Source organism: Girardinichthys multiradiatus, chromosome 12 (assembly GCF_021462225.1).
Source record: "Girardinichthys multiradiatus isolate DD_20200921_A chromosome 12, DD_fGirMul_XY1, whole genome shotgun sequence".
Taxonomy (NCBI): Eukaryota; Metazoa; Chordata; class Actinopteri; order Cyprinodontiformes; family Goodeidae; genus Girardinichthys; species Girardinichthys multiradiatus.
The window spans coordinates 12,139,890-12,163,912 of record NC_061805.1 but is presented as its reverse complement, the minus strand read 5'-3'; the positions used below and the strand labels follow the sequence as shown (position 1 = coordinate 12,163,912).

Genomic DNA, 24,023 nt, shown 5'->3' with positions numbered 1-24,023 from the left:
AGCCAGTGAAGTTCTGAACCTCAAAGCTGCTGTAGAAACAAGAACAAGTTCCAGTTTCAGTGAAACAAAATACTGCTAAAAAAGACTTTTCATACTTATTTAGGGAACTGACTACAGGTTCAGCAAGTTTACATTAACTGTGTATCAAGGAGGGGTACATTTGGTCAGCAAACATTTCCAGGAATACAGTGCTTACAACTTGGACCGTTTCACATTTTGTCACATTATAACCACAAACCTGAGTTCTTTTAAATAAGATTTTATGTGATGAGCAGAAAAAGATTGTGCAGAATTGGGTGAAAGACAATGATATATGGTTTTCAAAATTCTTTGCAAAGAACCACCTAATCAGTGTTGTGTGCATTTGTAATAAGTCCTATGAAGTGACTACTTTGTAGAACCATTTTATTCTGAAAAAAAAAAAAAAAAAAGCTTCAGGGCCCATATTCTCAAAGATTCTTAGAGTCCTCTTAGAGAGCTCCTATTTTAGCCTAAAAATTCCTGCCAGGGAGTATTAGTCTAAGAGTGATACAGGTAGCTGCTGAAAGCGACTGAGTGAGGAGACAACTTGCAAAGCAAGTTTATTTGTTAAGCACATTTCAACAAAAAGATAATTCAAAGTGCTTTACATGATGAAAAAAGTACTTTGCATTGACAAAAAAAAAAAATGAAAAAAAGTTTATTGCAGTGGCATGATAAAGGAAAGTGAAAAAAGTAAAGAAACTTTGGACTACAAAACAAAATTAATGAATTTTACTTTTTTAGGGCTGAACAAGCTCCTATTGGAAAATCTAATGTTTTAACTCATTTGTTGATGCACTCTGTGACTTAGAAGTGCATTTCTGAGCAGAAAAATGTTGTTCCCTCTGCTTTCATACACCAGGCAGAAATGTGGTACCTGCTGCAATCAGAAGCTACAGAGGAATTTGCAGCACACAAGTGAATGTCTTCAGACAGGTAAGTGCTGTTAGGGTTTTCTTAAAGTTACCTATGTCTCTTTACAGGAAGAAAATATGTAATCTGCTTATTAAATGACCTATTAGAAGTTTTGTTACTGCAAGCACACAAGATTAGGTTTCATCTTACCCACTGACCACACTACTTAATCCAGTTAAAGCCGCTCCAGGCTGACACATAAATTTACTGATACACAGATGTTTGTGCTCTTTTATTCATTGTTGTTTCCATTATTTTTTTTTTTCTTCCTTACAGATGAACCTTTAACCTGTCCTGCTGCTGAAACTATTTAATTTCCTCCTGGGGGGATGGTAAAGTTAATCTTATCTCTATATTAATAACTGTCTCATTGTAATAGAGGATTATGCGTTAATTTAGAGGGGGTGGGTTCCTGCAAGATCGAACCGGTAGCGTTTTATCAATTCACTGTTGTTCATTGTACGGAGAATATATCTGCTTTCTTTCTGTCTTTCCACCATCTTCTCTACTTAAGACACTCTAAAGGGCAGAACATAATTGGGTGTACTGTGAGCAGCGGGGACTCTACGAGCACTGTCCACGGATGTTTTCAAGTTTCATAGTCGAGCATACCAGTTTCATATATTTCTGGTGACAATTTCCTACATTTTCCACATTTTCTGCCATGGCGTCATCAGACGTGGAGGCAGAGTTAGTTTGCAGTGTAGCTATGGAAAAAAAAAAGAAAAGAAGAGAAGAGAAGGTGATGTTAAAGGCCATTAAACCACAAAAGGGACAAAGAGGACAACACTTGTCAGTGTAACACAAAGAGCGGCACTGACGCTGCGCATACTCAAGACCGGTTGCTCAGAGCTGTGCGTCACATATGAAGCTGTTCAATGTGGAGACTTTTTCCTGTCAAGCAGTTTATTGTGTGACACCAAGTACGCGGTTGTAAAAATTGAGATCTGCATGGATATGTCCGGCGGACGTCCGCTTTGTGACTATCTTTTGCGCTTTAGGCTCACTAAAAGTCCTCCTCGCTGCTCTTAACATTTGTTCACTTTAGGAGCTCTATTAAGACCTAAGGTGCCTTGTCTTTATCTTACCGAGTTAAAAATTCTAAGATTTTTCTTAGACATCACCACGGAGCTACTTTTAGATTTAGGATTATTTGTGAATATGGGCCCTGATCTTTTGGGGTGTGTCTTACCAGCTTTGTAAAGCTAGGGACGTACAGCCTGATCTTTAAAAGGTTTGCGAGTACAAAAGCCACACACCAACTGTTTGTGTCCACAAAGCTGATTTACAAACGAGGTGCTAATCGGAATGCGTGTCAAAAATCAGCGGAACAGCAGGTGCAAACCTTTTAGCGTGCTTGCCTTCATAAATACGCAAAACATATGATAATGACCCAAACACGCACATTTATGGGAGGGGATATGCAATTGTAATCCCTTACCACCAGCAATGCAATTTATCAAACCTGAAACGCATTGCGGATGGCGTTTTTGTTTCTACATTTAGCACATGTGAAATGCAGGTACTAAATGGTACACAAAAATGTCTGCCGTCACTGTGGCGAGAAGGAGGCATAGATAGAATGACAGATGATGGAGAGAGAGAATTGTTTGTACACGTTTCAACAGATCTGGATTGTCAAAAATAAAAATAGATTATCTATAAATACCAGATTTGTGGAATGCACAATTAATTTTTGCAGTTGTGCCACACACTAGATTTTAATTTGGGGTTCTAGACAAAAAGGGTTGAATACAAATGCAAAGCATGCTTTTCAGTTATTTTGTGTTTGGAGTGCATGCAGGTCAGTCTGACCAGTCGGCAGCCTTGCAGAGCCATGTTTTACAAACCAGGCATTCTGATACATTACTGTGTAGGTTTTTGTCGTTTTTACTGGATTAAGGCACAGCCACCATATAAAGCTGTGTGAGTGATCTGTAGTTAGTAACCTGAAAGCCAAGATGGTGAAGGTTACAGTTTGGAAAATTGCAGACTTGATATATTAGAGAAGCCAAGAGGACATTATGTTGACCATGTCTTTCTCTGAAATCTTTTTTGAGCACTTTTTAAATCTGCCTTTGTTGTGGAAAATTTAAGAGGCAAAAAAATATATATATATATTGTTGCACAGTCTTTTTTTCTTTTTGTCCACACTTATCTAAACTTGGAAAATTCTAATTGCAGACTATAACTTTCAGGACTGTGTGCGAGCCCGGTAGTTAAGGTCAGGAATTGTGATAATTTGAAGAATCGGTGGAAAACCAACAAGAAAAATAAAAATCAGTAGATAAAACATGTTCTCGTGCACATACCTGTTCATTCAGAGAGTTGTAGCCACAGAGGGTGTTGATGACCTCTCCAAGCTGTGAAAATACAAAAAGTGCAGGGGTCAGACCCAAGGTTTGAAGTGCCACAAGAGGAGCCAAGACAGAATCACACAGTGTATGCTGCATTTACTGGCACCTCTGATAAAGATGACTGAAAATATATTTTTTACATTTATTAAGAAAGACAGGAGCTGAGATTTCTTAAATTGACTAGAGATATTTAAAGCAAAAAAATCTACATAATGACAAATATTTGACCAAATCAGTGAAACAATTTCTTACACCCCCAAAAAACTCTTTAACACTATTCTTAACCAAAGCATTCTTTTTAAGTTGTAGCTACTTTTAATTAGCAATTCATGACTTTCTGTTTCCCTGGGGCATCAATATGAGGTCACATACAGGTCCTTTTCCTTTAGCCACTGGCCAAATGTCTGGGCAAGGACATGCATTTTATTTCTATAATCCACAGAGAGCAGGAGAGTAGAAAACAAATCTACAAAGCTCACTGTTAGAAAACTGCAGAAAAGAGAATGATCTTGGGAACACCAAGTCTCCATTTAGACCATTAGATGAGATCTACAAGCCAAATGATTGGCTGTGTAACCAAAAAAGCCTTTTCTGTCCAATCATCACAAATGTAAACGCAGAGTTTCTTAGTTTCTACTGGGACTTAAACCCTTAACTGTGTTTTTTGAGCAAATGGAACAATTGAACTTTTCAGCAACAAACCCTTCAGGTCGGTTTGGCAGGAAACAAAGGCTGGATATGTGGAAAAGAATATTATACCAATTGTTGGAGGATCTGTGATGATGGGCCTCTTTCTCCTCCAAAGGCCCTGGGAACCTTGTAGGGGCGCATTAGAGTGAACGGCATCATGAATTCTTTAAGATGGGAGATTTGATATAAAATCTAGATCAGTAAACTGAAAATGGGTCATCACTGCGTCATCAGTGGATTCACCAGATATAAAAATCAACATTCTTACATTTCAGACTCTAATCTAAACCCAACATTATTCGTACCTCTGGTACATTTATAGTTTTCAAATTATTTTCATTCACCTAAACAAAACACAGAAAATTCTTGTAAGATAATAAATTAATCTAAAAGGAGTATCAATTAAAAATGAAGAATTTACCAGTTTTTATTTACATTTTTTATATTAACAATGGATTAATCTTTATTGGTATTAAAGTAATCAAATCCCTATTTTAACAGCAGTCCAGCATTTTGTATGTTTCATTGGCATTCTGACAGTGTATCTTTGTTGATGAGGTTCTTTGTGTCATGGTCTCTGTTAAGCTGCCACCTTGTAAAATCCGATTCTGAAGTGGTCCACAGCAGACACAGTGTTGTTGAGGATGGGGGGTAAATGGGGTGACGTTCTCTGAAATTTCATCATCATTTCCACAGTCTTGAGTGGGTTAAGTTCCAGACGGTTCTGACCACAGTGTACCAGCCGATTCACCTCCTGTCTGTTTGCAGACTCATCATTGTCCGGGATCAGTCCAATTGAAGTGGTGCCATCTGCAAACTTCAGGAATTTCACAGACGGGTCCGCTGAGGTGCAGTCATTTGTGTCGAGGGAGAAGAGGAGTGGGGAGAGAACACACCCCTGGGGGGTGCCGGTTATTACAGAAGTGTTGTCTTATTGGCAAAAGAGTCTTGTACAAGGTATTGTGTGCCAATAAATGTGCCACATATGGAGGCTTCTTCTCCACTTAATAACTATGCTCAAAGGTCAGATTTCTTTATGTAAGATTATTCAACTGCAATAAAAGATTCATTTAGTTTTACAGCCTCCAACTCTCCAAACAGTTGGAGTATAACAGCAGGTCATTTGAGCTCAGGGACTGGGGTGGCTGTGGGCCTGTGGACAGGGCCATAGGGCGCTAACATTTTATTTAAATAGAGAAACCGGGAAAATAAATAAATAGAGAAAACAGCTTTAAATAGCAGTCTCCTGTTAGTCAGGCAATGCATTTTCATTGTGCAGTCAATTACAGCTATGCAGATAACAAAAGTGTCTCTCCTTGATTTGATACAGAACCAGACATTTTTGTCCTGGTTAGGATGGTCTCTGGGTGTGCTTCTATCAGCAGGATATGAGATAAGCAAACAAGATGGGTGTGAGCTGCAGCTTCAGGTCATTCTGGTTTTTCATGACCACGTGGTATCAGTAGTTGTTTATTAACTGGCAGAAACATGTTCTGAAAATTGTCTCATCTCAGTTTGTAGTTCAGATTTCTGTGCAAACAGAGGTGGTTTTAACCAAGTGTGGTTCAGTTAAGGCAGCAAGGCAAATAAATTATCTTGCTTCAAGGACACAAACTTAATTACAAGCAAACTAGTTTTTGATCAACAGATGATGTACTCAGCTGGTCTGTATGCAGCTGCAGCTACTAATTAAGCTGGTCCTGGAACCACACAGTGAACTCACAGTTCATTGGGAACTGTATCACTTGCAAATATTGTGTAAAAAAACAAGAAAAACCAAAAAGCAAACAAAAAAAATGCATCTCGCCCAAGTTGTTAAACAACCTAATTATCTACTTTTTACTTTACTACAAAGCTGGTTCAACCTCTGGGTTTTCCTAATGAGATCAAGCAGAACTAAACCCAACATTGAACATCATGCTTAACTGGTATGAGAAAACTGGTTACTAGCTCAGTGTTTTAACCCAGGATTACTGATTCTGGATATGTGTGTGCTTGTAAAACAAGCGGAGATGGGAAAAGATGAGCCAAAATCATGAAGGTTTAAAAAGAAAGCTAAAAAACCCCTCAAAAGAGCCAAAAACCTGCAGAATACACAAATTATTAGGCTTGTGACGAGATATGTGGTACAGAGATGCTGCAATATGCCGATATTGTTAATCTGTTAAGTTGATTTTGAGTGACTTATGAGACCTGAGTGTGACAGAGTGATTTTTAGCATTATTATGAAGCTAGAAAGGGAGTTCCTGCCTTGCCTCATTGTGTTGACGGAATCTTCTCAATAGACGGTCTATGGTCTGCTCATGGGTGTGGCCAACAACACTTGTCCACCAGTTTTAAATTGTTTATGTCGCAGTAAATGGTAACAGACAAGAGATAAAACACTGAGAATACCTTGACTCGTTAACCGTTAAAAGCACTAAAGTTGACCTTTGCTTTCAATGGAGCTTATCTTGTGTTCCAAGTTTCACAGAAGGGGGAGGTTGGAGATGGGAATCAAGTCACACCAAAGCTCATTTTGGTCTGAGACGAAAGCCATTGGGATTTGCTTTTGATTTGGGAGATAAAAATCTAAAACACTTAAGTGTGATCAACCCTGAACTGGATAATTTTACACTGAACAGAGATTCCTTAAAACAGTATTATAGAAATAAAAAACATTATTCCATCTGTGACAAAGACAAAGGCAGTTTTAATACTTTTTTCTGGCATTAGGACCACAGTATATTGAAACAAAAATAAAAACCTTAATAAATGAATTAGTCACACATGGAATGAATTATTTAATACTGGTTACAGATTTTTTAAACACAGTTTGTGAAAGGTTTACTGACATATGAAAAATCAACCCCGTACTGGGAACGTGTCGCGGCAGCAGTAAAAGTACGAACGGCCAGACTTCCCTCTCCCCAGACAACTCCTCCTGCTCCTCTGGGGGGAGCCCAAGGCGTTCCCAGGTCAGCTAAGAGACATAGTCCCTCCAGCGTGTCCTGGGCTGGCCTCCTCCCAAAGGGACATGCCTAAAACACCTACCAGGGTAGGCGTCCAGGAGGCATCTAAAACAGATGCCCAAGCCACCTCAACTGACTCCTCTAGATGTGGAGGAGCAGTGACTCTACTCTGAGCACCTCCCGGATGATCAAATTTCTTATCCTATCTTTAAGGGAGTGCCCGGCCATCCTGCGGAGGAAGCTCATTTCAGCCGCTTGCATCCAGGATCTCGTTCTTTTGGTCATGAGCCAAAGTCCATGCCCATAGGTGAGGGTAAGAACGTAGACCGACCGGTAAATCGAGAGCCTCGCTTTTCGGCTCAGCTCTGTCTGCATCACAACGGACTGCAACTGTCTGCTGATCTCCCACTCCATTCTCCCCTCACCTGTGAACAAGACCACAAGATACTTGAACTCCTCCATTTGAGGCAGGAGCTCCCCTCCAGCCTGAATAGAGAAAGCCACCCTTTTCTGGCCAAGGACCATGGCCGAGAACTTGGAGGAGCTGATCCTCATCCCAGCCACCTCACCTTGGCTGTGAACAGCCCCAGTGCATGCTGTAGGTCTTGGCTAGAGGGGGCCAGCATAACTACAAGATATGCAAAAAGGAGAGACGAAATCCACTGGTCCCCAAACCAGACCCCCTCCAGCCCTTGGCTGTGTCTACAAATCCTGTCCAAGAAAGTTACAGGTCCTTCTCAAAATATTAGCATATTGTGATAAAGTTCATTATTTTCCATAATGTCATGATGAAAATATAACATTCATATATTTTAGATTCATTGCACACTAACTGAAATATTTCAGGTCTTTTATTGTCTTAATACGGATGATTTTGGCATACAGCTCATGAAAACCCAAAATTCCTATCTCACAAAATTAGCATATCATTAAAAGGGTCTCTAAACGAGCTATGAACCTAATCATCTGAATCAACGAGTTAACTCTAAACACCTGCAAAAGATTCCTGAGGCCTTTAAAACTCCCAGCCTGGTTCATCACTCAAAACCCCAATCATGGGTAAGACTGCCGACCTGACTGCTGTCCAGAAGGCCACTATTGACACCCTCAAGCAAGAGGGTAAGACACAGAAAGAAATTTCTGAACGAATAGGCTGTTCCCAGAGTGCTGTATCAAGGCACCTCAGTGGGAAGTCTGTGGGAAGGAAAAAGTGTGGCAGAAAACGCTGCACAACGAGAAGAGGTGACCGGACCCTGAGGAAGATTGTGGAGAAGGGCCGATTCCAGACCTTGGGGGACCTGCAGAAGAAGTGGACTGAGTCTGGAGTAGAAACATCCAGAGCCACCGTGCACAGGGCTACAGGTTCCGCATTCTCCAGGTCAAGCCACTTTTGAACCAGAAACAGCGGCAGAAGCGCCTGACCTGGGCTACAGACAAGCTGCACTGGACTGTTGCTCAGTGGTCCAAAATACTTTTTTCGGATGAAAGCAAATTCTGCATGTCATTCGGAAATCAAGGTGCCAAAGTCTGGAGGAAGACTGGGGAGAAGGAAATGCCAAAATGCCAGAAGTCCAGTGTCAAGTACCCACAGTCAGTGATGGTCTGGGGTGCTGTGTCAGCTGCTGGTGTTGGTCCACTGTGTTTTATCAAGGGCAGGGTCAATGCAGCTAGCTATCAGGAGATTTTGGAGCACTTCATGCTTCCATCTGCTGAAAAGCTTTATGGAGATGAAGATTTCATTTTTCAGCACGACCTGGCACCTGCTCACAGTGCCAAAACCACTGGTAAATGGTTTACTGACCATGGTATCACTGTGCTCAATTGGCCTGCCAACTCTCCTGACCTGAACCCCATAGAGAATCTGTGGGATATTGTGAAGAGAACGTTGAGAGACTCAAGACCCAACACTCTGGATGAGCTAAAGGCCGCTATCGAAGCATCCTGAGACCTCAGCAGTGCCACAGGCTGATTGCCTCCATGCCACGCCGCATTGAAGCAGTCATTTCTGCAAAAGGATTCCCGACCAAGTATTGAGTGCATAACTGTACATGATTATTTGAAGGTTGACGTTTTTTGTATTAAAAACCCTTTTCTTTTATTGGTCGGATGAAATATGCTAATTTTGTGAGATAGGAATTTTGGGTTTTCATGAGCTGTATGCCAAAATCATCCGTATTAAGACAATAAAAAACCTGAAATATTTCAGTTAGTGTGCAATGAATCTAAAATATATGAATGTTAAATTTTCATCATGACATTATGGAAAATAATGAACTTTATCACAATATGCTAATATTTTGAGAAGGACCTGTATAAACAAGATCGGCAACAAAGTGCAGTCCTGCCAGAGTACAACATGCACCGGGAACAGGTCCGACTTAGTGCCGGCAATGTGATCCAAGCTCCTGCTCTGCTTGTACAAAGACCGGATGGCTCCTAATAAAAGCCCCCCGACTTAGTTCTCCTGGAGTGTCCCCCATAGGGCACCACGAGGGACATGGTCGAATGCCTTCTCCAGCGCCACAAAACACATGTGGAATGGTTAGGCAAACTCCTTTGAACCCTCCAGCACCCTGCAGAGGGTGTAGAGCTGGTGCAATGTTCCACAGCTGGGGGAAAACCACACTGCTCCTCCTTCTTGTGAAGGGGGACAACCACCCCGGTCTGCCAGTCCAGAGGCACTGTCCTCGCCACGCAATGTTGAAGAGGCGTGTCAACTACGGCAGCCCCACAACATCCAGAAACCTGAGGTACTCAAGGCGGGGTGTTTAACCCTGTCTCTCTCCTAGACATAGCTACTGACTGAGCTTTTACTGTGACTAACTATATGTGCTCTCTTTCATACTCTTACCTTGAAAACTGTTTCAGAGTTTATCTGTTCTTTCTTCCAAGATGAAACGACTAAAGGAGCTACAACCATTAAAATTTACTTTTCCTTCCCATAGAAAGGACTCCTGGATCAGTGCTTCTTTGTTCTCTTTGTGTCTCTGCTCTGTTCTCTCAAACCCCCAGTCGGTCGTGGCAGATGGCCGCTCACACTGAGCCTGGTTCTGCTAGAGGTTTTATCCTGTTAAAAGGGAGTTTTTCCTCTCCACTGCCACTACATGCATGCTCAGTATGAGGGATTGCTGCAAAATCAACGCCAGTGACTGTCCACTGTCGCTACATGCTCATCCAGGAGGGGTGAATGCTGCAAATCACTGAGTCAATGCAATCTGCTGGGTTTCCTTAGATAGAAAAGCTTTTTATCCAATTTGAATAAATAACTGAATCTGATTGCACTGTTTAATGGTTAGGATTAATTGGAATGCATGTACCTGACTTTGTGAAGTGCTTTGAGACAACATTTGTTGTGAATTGGCGCTTTATAAATAAAACTGAATTGAACTGAATTGAATCTCCTCCACCCCTGAAGCCTTGCCACCATGGAGCTTTTTGTATTTTAACAATTTGGGTAATACGTAGTGAAAAAATCTGCAGTAGACAAATTGTGAACAATGTAGGAAAACTTGACGCGTCTGGCTAGCCATGCTGAAGTTGCCATGGCGCTAAACTTGTGAGCTATTCGCTGTTTCTTAAATTAAATTGGTCTGCCTTTGATCATTTTAAACAACTAGATTTTTTACACACTTAACAGAGCATCTTTCTAACACAGTTAGAAATAAATGAAATCTTTATTCCACATTTGAAAACACAAAGAGATTTCTGGTTTTTTGGCAATTGACACAAGCATGGAAACCATGACATATACGGTGCTGTGAAAAATAATTTGTCCCTTACACTGATTTCTTCTGTTGTTGCTTTTTTTCCACATTAAAATATTTCAGAACAAACACATTTTTAAATCAGATATCTACAACAATATCTAAAACCTGACCTTGTGTGAAAAAGTAATTGCGCCTAAATTTAACAACTAGTTGTGCCACCCTTGGCAACAACAATCAGGTTTTTGTGGTAACAGACGATAAGCATTTTACACTCTTCTTTGCAGAAATGTTTTAATTCAGCTGCACTAGAGGGCTTTCAAGCATGAACAGCCTGATAGTGGTGGCTTTGGATCACTGTCCTGCTGCATAACCCACGTACGCTTCAGCTTAAGGTCACAAACGGACGGCCAGATGTTTTCGGAAAATGTGAGGCCACCTTTGTGCTCCTGTTCTCATTAGTGAATTTTGGCCATGGAAATTTCCCATAGATGCTTTTTATTCCTAATTCCAATACCTAAGTATGAAAGTATTTTCTTGTGTTTTTCGCAAGTACATACTTGGCAAGAACAGTTAAAAGTACTTTCTTGTTAAGAATGCAGTACGGTACTTCCGCAATTGAAACAGAGTGTACCTGATGATGTCACTGCTGAGCTAAGATCTCTCCAAGAGTTTCAATAAATGGTCCTGTTTTACTCTGGAATGTGATTATTTTACATTTATAGTGGATACTTTTAATTTTTTTACCAACCTGCATCAGGCTTTACAACTGCATGATTCATTAACAATAACTACTGAACATTGCTTAAAATGTTTACTTCTCTTTCATTATTATAACTCATATCAGATAACTACAGCACAGAGACAAAATGTTTGTAATAAAATTTTGTTTATTAGAATAACAAACAAAATAATGAACCGCCACGTTAACATGGTGGATGACATTCGCCCTGACTACCTCAAGTCTCTGGATGTCATGGTTGACACGCCTCTTCAACATTGCGTGGCGGTTGGGGACAGTGCCTCTGGACTGGCAGACGGGGGTGGTGGTCCCCCTTCATAAGAAGGGTGACCGGAGAGTGTGTTCCAACTACTGGGGGATCACACTCCTCAGCCTCCCTGGTAAGGCCTACGCCAGGGTATTGGAGAGGAGAGTCCGGTCGATAGTCGAACCCCAGCTTCAGGAGGAGCAGTGTGGTTTTCGTCCCGGCCGTGGAACACTGGACCAGCTCTATACCCTCTACAGGGTGCTCGAGGGTTCATGGGAGTTTGCCCAACTGGTCCACATATGTTTTGTGGACTCGGAGAAGGCATTCGACTGTGTCCCTCGTGGTACCCTGTGTGGGGTGCTCCAGGAGTATGGAATTGCGGGCCCTTTACTAGGGGCCATTGGGTCTCTGTACAAGTGGAGCAGGAGTTTGGTCCGCATTGCCGGCCGGTCCTGTTCATAACTTTTATGGACAGGATTTCTAGGCGCAGCCAAGGGCCAGAAGGGATCTGAGGACCAGTGGATTTCGTCTCTTCTTTTTGCGGATGATGTGGTCCTGCTGGCCCCCTGTAGCCAAGGCCTACAGCATGAGCTGGGGCGGTTCGCAGCTGAGTGTGAAGCGGCTGTGATGAGGATCAGCTCCTCCAAGTCTGAGGCCATGGTTCTCGACCGGAAAAGGGTGGCTTGTCCTCTTCAGGTTGGAAGGGAGTTCCTGCCTTAAGTGGAGGAGTTCAAGTATCTTGGGGTCTTGTTCACGAGTGAGGGAAGAATGGAGCGGGAGATCGACAGATGGATCGGTGCCGCAGTAATAGGGATGCTGTGCCGGCCCGTTGTGGTGAAGAGAGAGCTGAGCCGAAAAGCGAAGCTCTCAATTTACCGGTCGGTCTACGTTCCTACCCTCAACTATGGCCATGAACTTTGGGTCATGACCAAAAGAATGAGATCCCGGATACAGGCGACTGAAATGAGCTTCCTCCGTAGGGTGGCCGGGCACTCCCTTAGAGATAGGGTGAGGAGCTCAGCCATCCGGGAGGGGCTCGGAGTAGAGCCTCTGCTCCTCCACATCGAGAGGAGCCAGTTGAGGTGGCTCGGGCATCTATACCGGATGCCTCCTGGACGCCTTTCTCGGAAGGTGTTCCAGGCACGTCCCATCAGGAGGAGGTCCAGGGGACGGCCCAGAACACGCTGGTGGGACTATGTCTCTCGGCTGGCCTGGGAACGCCTTGGGCTCCCCCCGGAGGAGCTGGAGGAAGTGTCTGGGGAGAGGGAAATCTGGGTGTCTCTGCTGAGTCTGCTGCCCCCGCGACCCGGTCCCGGATAAAGCCTAGACACACTAGACTAGACAGTCAAGGCATCAATTCACAGATAAATATTTACATAATGTAAAAAAGGATGAGGAACAGTGGAATAGACAACGGCAGGACAAGAAGGTGAAGAGGATCACTGGGAGCTTTTGATGAACTGCATCCAAACCTTTATCTGTGGTCTCTGCAGAGCTGAGCATAAAACTATGAAAAATGAAAACTAATAAAGAGTTCCCACTCCACTAAGTTAGGTTTACCTGAAAAGACAGTCTTTGTTAAAGGTGTATTTTATATGTACAAAGAAAGGTAAAAGAGCTCTGTTTGACCATTAAGGGGAACTGTATTAAAATATTTTTCTTACTATAAATTACATGACAAAACATTGCAAGGAAGACATAAAATTGATTTGTATTGTAAGGAAAAAATATATATGTAATATTCTAGTACTTGCAGTTATCCACCACATCTGCAAAAGGCTTTATATCCACTCTAGGCTGCTACAAACAGATAACAAAGTGTAGAAAACTACAGAGTGACATTCTGTGGTCAGCCAGATAGGAAAACACACTCCAATGCTCGCTGAGCCTGCTGCTACAGCGGCCTGTCAGCAGAGCTATGCTGCTCCAAAAACTCCGAAGCCCATTTCAAAGTAGGGTCACTCTTGAGGAACTGACTGCATAGATGACATTTTGAGGTTTACTTTCTTGCCTAAAACATGTTAAAACTATGTTTTATGATAAATTTATAGTGGTATAAAAATTATACATTTCTGCACTCACCTTCTCCATTTACCACTGCTGGTGGCACAATGCATTGTGGGATACCTTGCTTGCTCAAGTCTGCAGAAGGATGCATCCTCAATACAATAGGCGAAGCAAGAACCCATCTGGGTACTTTGAGCATATTTTGCGTTGATGCGTACTTAGGACTGAAACAATACTTGGGCCACTGATGCTGTATGCGAGTACACAAGTAAAAACAAGTATGCGTATTGAGAGACGATCTCTTTCTTATCGTTCAACTATGAACACTAACCTTAACTCAAGCAACTAATGCCTGCAGTGGTTTAGATGCTGTTTGGGGTTCTTTTGTGACCTCCTGGTTGGGTCGTTGACGTGTGCTTTAGAGTAACTTTGTTACATCACCTTTGTCAAATAATTAAATTAGTTTGAAGATTGAATATTTAAGAGTGACATAAAAAGCAAAAACATGAGTCATCAAAACGGAGGCAAGTACTTTTTTCACAGGACTGGCTAAACCTAGAATGAAGTAGGGCTATACAATATATCGCAAACATGTGGTAACCGCAGCAGCACTGTGTGCAATCTCAATTTAACAAAATACAACTGAGCACTGAGATCTAAGAAGTAATGCAATAAGCCTGTACAACGGGGATTGGAGCACTCACCTTGCGTCGAACACAACAGGTGTATGGAACCCCACAGGCTAGCGGACCAGTACCATTGCAGAAATGGTACTGATTGACTCCCCAGTCCATATATTCATCCCCTCCACAACAGGAAAACTGTAAAAATGAAAGAGATGAGGCAGTTAGAAGCAGACCAGAAATATAATAATTACTACAGAGTAAAACAAAATAAAGAATTAAATATAATAAAGCTTCTGCTATCTAAACCACTGAATGAAAGTCTCCATGATTACACCTCTCACATGCCAAATCGCCCTGTCATTCCCCATACCATTGCAAACAGAACATCATTCTGTTGCAATTGTTGCAGAACAGTCACTGTTTTTTGCAGCACAGTGCTTGTGCTCACCTGAAACTGCAGCCTTCACTTACAGGTTATTATTCTGAAGCAAATCACATATAAAAGCACAGTCACGTTTCCACCATGTTGGAACCTTCTCTGGAATATAAAGAAGCTTATGATGGCTGTGACAGCATGACCTAAGCCACATGCTGTGAGACCTGCGTCCAAGATGCCTTTTCAGAGAGGACAGAAATGAGGGGAACAACAGATCATACATCTCGGATGAAACAAAATACAGGTCCTTCTCAAAATATTAGCATATTGTGATAAAGTTCATTATTTTCCATAATGTCATGATGAAAATTTAACATTCATATATTTTAGATTCATTGCACACTAACTGAAATATTTCAGGTCTTTTATTTTCTTAATACGGATGATTTTAGCATACAGCTCATGAAAACCCAAAATTCCTATCTCACAAAATTAGCATATTTCATCCGACCAAAAAAAGAAAAGTGTTTTTAATACAATAAACGTCAACCTTCAAATAATCATGTACAGTGCACAGGCAATCAGCCTGTGGCACTGCTGAGGTCTTATGGAGGCCCAGGATGCTTCGATAGCGGCCTTTAGCTCATCCAGATTGTTGGGTCTTGAGTCTCTCAATGTTCTCTTCACAATATCCCACAGATTCTCTATGGGGTTCAGATCAGGAGAGTTGGCGGGCCAATTGAGCACAGTGATACCATGGTCAGTAAACCATTTACCAGTGGTTTTGGCACTGTGAGCAGGTGACAGGTCGTGCTGAAAAATGAAATCTTCATCTCCATAAAGCTTTTCAGCAGATGGAAGCATGAAGTGCTCCAAAATCTCCTGATAGCTAGCTGCATTGACCCTGCCCTTGATAAAACACAGTGGACCAACACCAGCAGCTGATACGGCACCCCAGACCATCACTGATTGTGGGTACTTGACACTGGACTTCTGGCATTTTGGCATTTCCTTCTCCCCAGTCTTCCTCCAGACTCTGGCACCTTGATTTCCGAATGACATGCAGAATTTGCTTTCATCCGAAAAAAGTACTTTGGACCACTGAGCAACAGTCCAGTGCTGCTTCTCTGTAGCCCAGGTCAGGCGCTTCTGCCACTGTTTCTGGATCAAAAGTGGCTTGACCTGGGGAATGCGGCACCTGTAGCCCATTTCCTGCACACGCCTGTGCACGTTGGCTCTGGATGTTTCTACTCCAGACTCAGTCCAATGCTTCCGCAGGTCCCCCAAGGTCTGGAATCGGCCCTTCTCCACAATCTTCCTCAGGGTCCAGTTACCTCTTCTCGTTGTGCAGCGTTTTCTGCCACACTTTTTCTTTCCCACAGAAAAAGTGCGCCTTGAGGTGCCTTGATACAGCACTCTGGGAACAGCCTATTCGTTCAGAAATTTCTTTCTGTGTCTTACCTTCTTGCTTGAGGGCGTCAATAGTGGCCTTCTGGACAGCAATCAGGTCGGCAGTCTTACCCATGATTGGGGTTTTGAGTGATGAACCAGGCTGGGAGTTTTAAAGGCCTCAGGAATCTTTTGCAGGTGTTTAGAGTTAACTCGTTGATTCAGATGATTAGGTTCATAGCTCGTTTAGAGACCCTTTTAATGATATGCTAATTTTGTGAGATAGGAATTTGGGGTTTTCATGAGCTGTATGCCAAAATCATCCGTATTAAGACAATAAAAGACCTGAAATATTTCAGTTAGTGTGCAATGAATCTAAAATATATGAATGTTAAATTTTCATCATGACATTATGGAAAATAATGAACTTTATCACAATATGCTAATATTTTGAGAAGGACCTGTAATTATACCATGAAATGTTAAATCTTTTGAGCACAAAAAAAACAATTAATGGCCATTAAAGCTAGGTGTTGGTAAAACCACAGACTTCAGTGATGTTATGTGAGGTACCAAGACAAAGTAGCACCCAAGTGTAAAGTTTGTTTACCTAAACTGATGAGCAACCAAATATGTAGAAGAAGGTGGTCTGATAACATCAGACCAAAATTCAAGCAAAACATGTGAAAATGTGTGAAAAACACTGCATATCACCCTAAAATACACCTTACCCAAGGCTTAGATCAAAACATATTCATTTGTTAGGATGGCCCAGTCAAAGCCCAGGCCTAAATCAAATTGAGAATCTTTAGTATGCTCTTTAATATATGTTCCCAGATGTTCTCTATCCAGTCTAAATGAGCTTGAGCTATTTTGCAAAGAAGAATAGGCAAATATTTAGTTTCTATAAACCTAAAATCTTGAGATGTGGTATTTATTGTGAAAACAATAAAAGTGACGATATAAAACCATATATAACTTTTTTAAGCAACAGCATGTCACTGCACTCAAAGCCCAACAAACTCAAATACTGTTCTGAACAAATTTTTATTTTAATACAGGCTTCTTCAGGACACCAATAACAGATCATAAAGTGTGATTCTTACCACTACATTGCACACTGTAAATGCATTTAATTATATTTTTTAATATTTTATTGACTCACTCATGGAACCAACAATGGAGAAAATAGAAACAATACCAATTGCGACAGAACAGCTAGTTTTTGGGGGTTTCAAACATAATTAAATAGGATTATGGCTGGGCATACGGCCCAAAACCTGAATGATAGTTCAGAGGATTCTGACGATGACGACAAATTTGATTAAATCAAACACAAAACAAATTGGTTGTTATTCATTTGACAAAATAAATATAATAGGTTGCCTTGCAATATTCTATAAAAACAAAAAATATATATTACACATATAACTTTTACTGCAATAAATTTATTAAGGAAAGTATTCAAGGATTAAATTTTTATTGTCATACCACCTCACATTTACATATTAAGGTACGAAAATCAGACTCAGGTCCCGGTTAAGAAGCATAATACTTAAGCAAAAAGAAAACTAAGTATAACAAACAAAGCTAAATCTAACAATAAATAGCAATCAGTAAAAATATGTGCAGCAAAGAGCAAACAAAAAGAAAAGAAATATACACAGTTAAATAGTGAAGCTGAAATGAACTTTGCAAAGTACTACAAACACATGTAAAGCATGAGGTAGTCCTTAAAATTGCACCTATAAGTGAGTGAAATATTGCACCTTTGGTGGGTGAAGTGTTTAGTGCAGGTCAGTGTGTAGTGAGAGAGTCTACAGAGTGGGTTGAGTTCAGCAGTCTGACAGCTTCAGGGAAGAAGCTGTTTCTGATCCTGGTGGTCTTTGCTCTGAATGGTCCTCAGCCACCTAGGCTGAGGAGCTCTTCAGTCTTAAAAGAAAAAAAAAAATTTAAATTCTCTGCCTGTTCTTTAGATTGAAATAGTCTGTATAAAACACAAATATTATAAGAAAAGGAAAGCTCCACAAAATGCACTAAAGTGCAATTTCCAAAAAAAGAAAAAAAAACTCTCAAATCTTTGAAACAAATGTAACAATTAACACAAAATATGTTGTCTTTACATGACTTCCAAAACATCCGACAAATGTTGAAAACAACTGAAATGCTGCCAGAAAAGGCAGAACATAGCCATCCAGCTGGTTATCACCAGTTATCACAGTCTCAGGTTCTTATTCAAGAACACAAGCCTATTCACAAAGGCAGGCCTCAGTGTGGACCTACTGCAGGTAACAATGTTCTCAACTCTGCTCAACAACATTTCAGAAGCACTTGTGGCTTGGATGAACGGGTACTTTTTTTGCCAAACAGCTAACCTGAAGAACCGTGGGTCAAGCATGGTTCCTTCATACCAGCTGTTCAAGAGCAAAGTGCTGCGGTATTGAGCTCTTTATGTATTTTGGAGTTCTGTGTCGCTTATCTTCACAAGAAGAATGGTACTGTTTCAACAGCTGAAGGACAGGCTTCAAGCATGAGATGGTAACATAGTCTTCAGCAGACAGAGCATCAGTGAACTTGACCACAAGACCCAGGGCTTTGCTCACAGAATCGAGTACCTGTAGATCTTGTCCCAGGTGATGGACTTTTCTTGCTACAACACCCTCTGGATCATTTTCTGTCTCGAGCCCCATCTCGTGGTAGATTCTTTGATGAGGTTGTGTTGAGCCATGCCCTCCCTTTTTTCAGCCTCTAGCGTGCCTGCTGCCCTTTCAAACCGATAGAGAAACAACTCACAATCTTCCTACAAACTGTTGCTGCTCTTTTAATTCTGGGATACTTCACACTTCTCTCTGCATGCAAGGCCTTATCAGGTCACGAACCTCCCTAGTGAGAATCTACCCACATATTTATAATATTTTGCATAATATGGTAATGGTGTTGGCAAGGCCATGATCATTAATATCACACAATCTGTAATTTTTCCATGAATTTACTTTTCAATATTTCCCAACACATACAGTACAGCTGTGGTATTTGTTATCATCCTAGAGCACGTATAAGTATTAGCATTATGTAATAATCCAGATTCAGGTACATTTCAGCAGATTACAATCGGCGATCGATGTGGCTCGTTTGTCAGAATAAAAGTATCTTTAGAAATTAACATTTAAACAGGTGTAAAAAATGTTTTTTTTATTAATCCCACATTTCTGTATTATAAAGTGTTTTAATTGGTCTGATGTAATATTCTAAACTTGAATGTCATGTTTTCAAGAGCCTCCAACAGAAAAGCATCATAATTAACAAAAATAAATGCTTCAAAGTATCAGTCTGTGTGTAATTAATCGATGTGTATTTCATAAAGTGAATTGATTTACTGAAATAAATAAACTGTTTAATAAAGGAAAGAAAACTTACTAATGGCAACATGGAGATGAAGCCCAAAGCAGGATAGTCACATCCAGTTATTCAGTCTGAGAACTGTGACAAGGTTAACCCTGTTGTCACACACATCTGTTTTTTTTTTTTTTTGAAGAGATGGCAAGACTGGAGAAACTCCTTTAAATCACTCGCAGTTTTTTTCTCCTGTGTGATCCTTGGGAAAGTAGCTGGTGTCAAGGTTTGAGCTGCACATCTCGCAGCCACTGTTAATATGGTGTACAGTCAGACTGAGATAAGTGTCTGAAGGTTAACTTGACCATAAATCCATGGTTGTCACATAGTGTTCTGCAGATGACAGTGACGCTTGTACTTTTCATGGTATTCTGTATGTCTGGGAAGGCCATCTTGGAAAAATATTTCCTTTTCGGTAGGATGTATAGCAGGTCTAGTTCCTTAACAAGCTGCATGAAGCCTTCTTTCTCCACTGTTTGGATTAGCATTATATTTTTCACCAAACAAATGGCGACATCTTAGGTAATATCTTAATTGGGGTTTGGTTTTTCTTTGATATGGAGTGCAACTGGCGAGAGCCTCAGTGATGCCATGCTGAACTAGCTTACTTAGTTACAGAGTGTTAGCTCCTGAGCTTTCAGAAAATCCTGGTACAGACTCAGGTGCTGATGCTTGAGATGGTGAAATAAATTTGAAGGAATTTCAATATTACAGGCGTCTTGCAGTCCTTGCATGTTGTTATGGTCTCTTTTGTAGGGATGGATAACTTTCACATTTGAATCAAAACGGTTCAAAAAACAAATATCATAGGGTGCATTCAGACCAGGAAAGTCCCTTTAGTCCGCTTGTTTGGTCCGGACCAGGTTTCGCTTGAATGTATTCACACCTGCACAAAAGGTCTGGACCAGCGGGGGAAACAAACTCTGGTCCATTTAAAGCAGACCAAAAGTGGCAAGTGTGAAAACACCCATAAACAAATATCATGGTGAATGATATAATATGGCCCAACCCTAAATAATAATAATAAAATAATAAAATAAATGCCCATTCCTGGTCTCTAGATGTGTGAACCTGTATGAGACAAACTACAACAGACTTGTAGCTGTAATTACGGTAAAAGGTGGTTCAACAAGGTAGTGGCTCAGAGCAGCTGAATACAAATACAAGCCACACTTTTCAGTTTTTATGTCAAAGAAAGTTGAAAACTATGTATAATAAAAGACTAGAGTGGAGGTGCAACTGTGAAGCCATCTACAAGAAGGGACAGAGCAGACTGTACTTCTTGAGGAAGCTTAGGTCCTTTGGTGTTTGCAGCAAGATGCTGCATATCTTCTATAAGTCTGTTGTGGAAAGTGTGATCTCTTCTGCCATCATCTGCTGGGCAAGCAGCATCAGAGCCAGGGACTTCAAAAAGCTCAACAAGCTAATTAAGAAGGCCGGCTCTGTTCTGGGGACTCCTCTGGAAGCTCTGGAGATCATTGTACAAAGACGGATTCTTCATAAAATGAAGAACATTATGGAGAACCCTGAGCATCCTCTTCATCGGACTGTCCTACAACAACAGAGTGTCTTCAGTTAGAGGCTTCTTCAGATCTGCTGTAAGACGGAGCGCCACGGGAGATCCTTCCTGCCCACAGCCATCAGCATCTACAGCGGCTCTTTGAAGAAACCTTCATAATATGAGCTCCAACAACATTTAATTTCCCTTTGGGATTAATAAAGTATTTTTGAATTGAATTTTCCTTCCACTTACAATAACACACTACTTTGTGTTGGTCTCTCATTGAGTTAAACAATATATCAAATCGCAACAGTCATCATAATCTTGATGTGAGCAATATTGCAATTGCAAACGACTGCTTGGATGCAAGCAGTCGTTTGCAATTGTATTTTAAGCGCCATGCAAGCAAATCAACCCTTTGGGCTGTTAGATAGAATTTCACTGCCCTTACTGGCAGATTCTTTAGTGGTCGAGAAACTAAAGCTTACAAAGACTGGTGGTGACATTCACATGAAGGAAAACAGAAAAAAAAGATTAAAGAAAATGTTGATTGCCTGATGATAAATCATCATCTTTATCATCATTACAATATTCAACAATAGCATCATAATTACATGTTTTCCTGATATTAGGCAGCCCTAATCTATCACATAAGATCTTAAGTTTGTGCTTGGAAAATGTGAAAAATGTCAAGATGCATAAATATTTTTGCAGGGCACTGAAGTACATCTGAGTGTTGAATTAAAATTATTTATTTATTCATTTACAATGTTTTTTCAGAAAGCAGTTTGGTAATGAATGATAATTTATTGCTAGTAGGAACAGAACAAATGAACTGTTTGTTGCAGAACCACATTTTAAACTGTAGAAGTAACTTTAACATTAATCTAATACAAGCTACAAACAAGCCTCCTGCTTGGCTTTCTCTGCTTGTATAGTCCTGTCTCCCAGCTCCACCTCTGCCTACCTCTATGCTGTGAGAGGTGATTAGACACTTGTCCCCATCCTCTCTGCAAGAGACAGTCTGCCCACTCTTCCACTGAGAAATTGCCATTCAAAGTGACAACAGGTTCTGTGCAGCTGTCCTCCCTCCCAGTTAAACATGACAAAGTGCCACAATTCTACTGTGAGCATCTACCTTTCAGTTACAATCCACTCTTGGCTCTCTCCAAATCTGCAGACAGGGAAGCACTGGGGGATAAGATAGCCTCAGCAGTAAGGGAGGGAAAAATAATGTCAATCCCACAGAGAACCCCTCTGTTTGTTGAAATACATAACATTATGGCATTACCACAGGCTGATATTATTCAATTCAATTCGAAAATACCTTATTAATCCCAAAGGGAAATTAAATGTTGTTGTAGCTTATACTATGAGGGTTTCTTCAAAGAGCTGTTGTAGATGCTGATGGCTGTGGGCAGGAAGGATCTCCTGTAGAGGTCTGTTTTACAGCAGATCTGAAGAAGCCTCTGAGTGAAGACACTCTGTTGTTGTAGGACAGTCTCATGAAGAGGATGCTCAGGGTTCTCCTACTTTGTACAATGATCTCCAGAGGTTCCAGAAGAGTCTTCAGAACAGAGCCAGCCTTCTTAATTAGCTTGTTGAGCTTTTTGAAGTCCCTGGCTGTGATGCTGCTTGCCCAGCAGATGATGGCAGAAGATATCACACTCTCCACAACAGACTTATATAAGATATGCAGCATCTTGATGCAAACACCAAAGGTCTTAAGCTTCCTCAAGAAGTACAGTCTGCTCTATCCCTTCTTGTAGATGGCATGACATCAAAACACGAGCTGTGTGCAAGTAGGTGCAGATGCAACAAGTTTTTAGGGGGCAGAGATTATTGGGTTGTAAAGCCCTTCTATGACAGGCACAAAGTGGCTACAGTCACTGCTAACATAAAAACAAAACTTCCAACACTTAGACAGGTCACCTTTAAAGCATCTGGGTCATTTACTCATCATATTTACCCCTAAGAGAAACAAAAATGTTTCCTTAATCTAGTCACACGGACTGATGGCTCACTTCAAATTAGCTGTCTGCTCTGACAGTCTCTCAAAAATTCTCTTCAAATTCTGGATTAAAAGCAAACACTCCTGATGTGATGAACTGAAAACACAGCCAACATGTTTGGCTTTAGCTTTAAACATCACTTAACAGCATAAATGCTTTTAATTCTGGTTTGCAGACTACAATAAACAATGCTTCGTCCACACTGATACAGCTAGAAATGAGCATCTCAAAGACAAGATACACAACATGCACGCAGATTATGTGCAAGACAAGAGAAGCACTGATTAGGTAAACTGGCTGGAAGAGATAATCCTACCTTTTGCTGGACATAGTCCAAGATGTTTTTGAAGTCAAGATCATCGTAGTAGTGTTTTATTCCTTCCCGTATAGTGCTCTGAAACAATGCAACCGTCTGCACAGAACAGGGAAGCAGAAACACAGAAAGAAGTTGATACCAATAAGAAAATAAACAAAGCAACACTCACCAACCTGACTCCAAATAATCCGATCACTGAGTAAAATGTCAGGATCTGTATAGGATTTGCAACATTTACCTTCTTTTCAAAGATGAGAGCCATGGCGAGTGTGATTGCCTGGAGGAGCAGCAGTACACAAAGGACGCAAAGGAACTGTGGGGGGAGAGAGGAAAAGGGAATTATTCAGCATTCCCAACATTACTTAAGAAAAGTTTAGACTGTTGTGTCTCTAAAATGTAAGGTTTCCCGGCTCCACATCACTCGGTCTCTCTCTACTTGGCATGGAACCTGTTGTTGTTTTTCCGCTAACGGCTGGGGCTATGACTTGAGTGGAGTGGAGCCAGTCTAAATGCAGCCAGTGGAAAAGGGGCAAAAGAGCTTTTCATTGGCTGAGACTGAATCCCAGTTTTCTTTGAGGTCTGTCTTTCTGATTCAGATTATAACTAATGCAAATTGTTTTGTGTAGACTGTTGTTTTGTCTCAATTTCAGAATTTAAATCTGTAGCAGGTTCCTTGATAGGAGGTAGTAGTTTACCAACAGATAATGAAGAGATTATAGGATCATTCCTATTGTGCATCAAAGCAAGAATCCTTCACGAGGACTAGTACACCGAGG

At 41.0% G+C, this 24,023-nt stretch overlaps 1 protein-coding gene across 1 annotated transcript in view; it reads right to left on the bottom strand.

Annotated features, from left to right (window-relative positions):
• The window catches only part of zgc:110329 (uncharacterized protein LOC550500 homolog), a 42,347-nt gene that overhangs the window by 2,886 nt on the left and 15,438 nt on the right, over positions 1-24,023 (bottom strand). Inside the window, exons 3-6 of the mRNA XM_047382503.1 lie at positions 23,486-23,560; positions 23,248-23,343; positions 14,339-14,455; positions 3,249-3,299 (exon numbers count right to left, since the gene is read on the bottom strand). Coding sequence (XP_047238459.1) covers positions 3,249-3,299; positions 14,339-14,455; positions 23,248-23,343; positions 23,486-23,560 — 339 coding nt within the window. The remainder of the gene's footprint in view (positions 1-3,248; positions 3,300-14,338; positions 14,456-23,247; positions 23,344-23,485; positions 23,561-24,023) is intronic.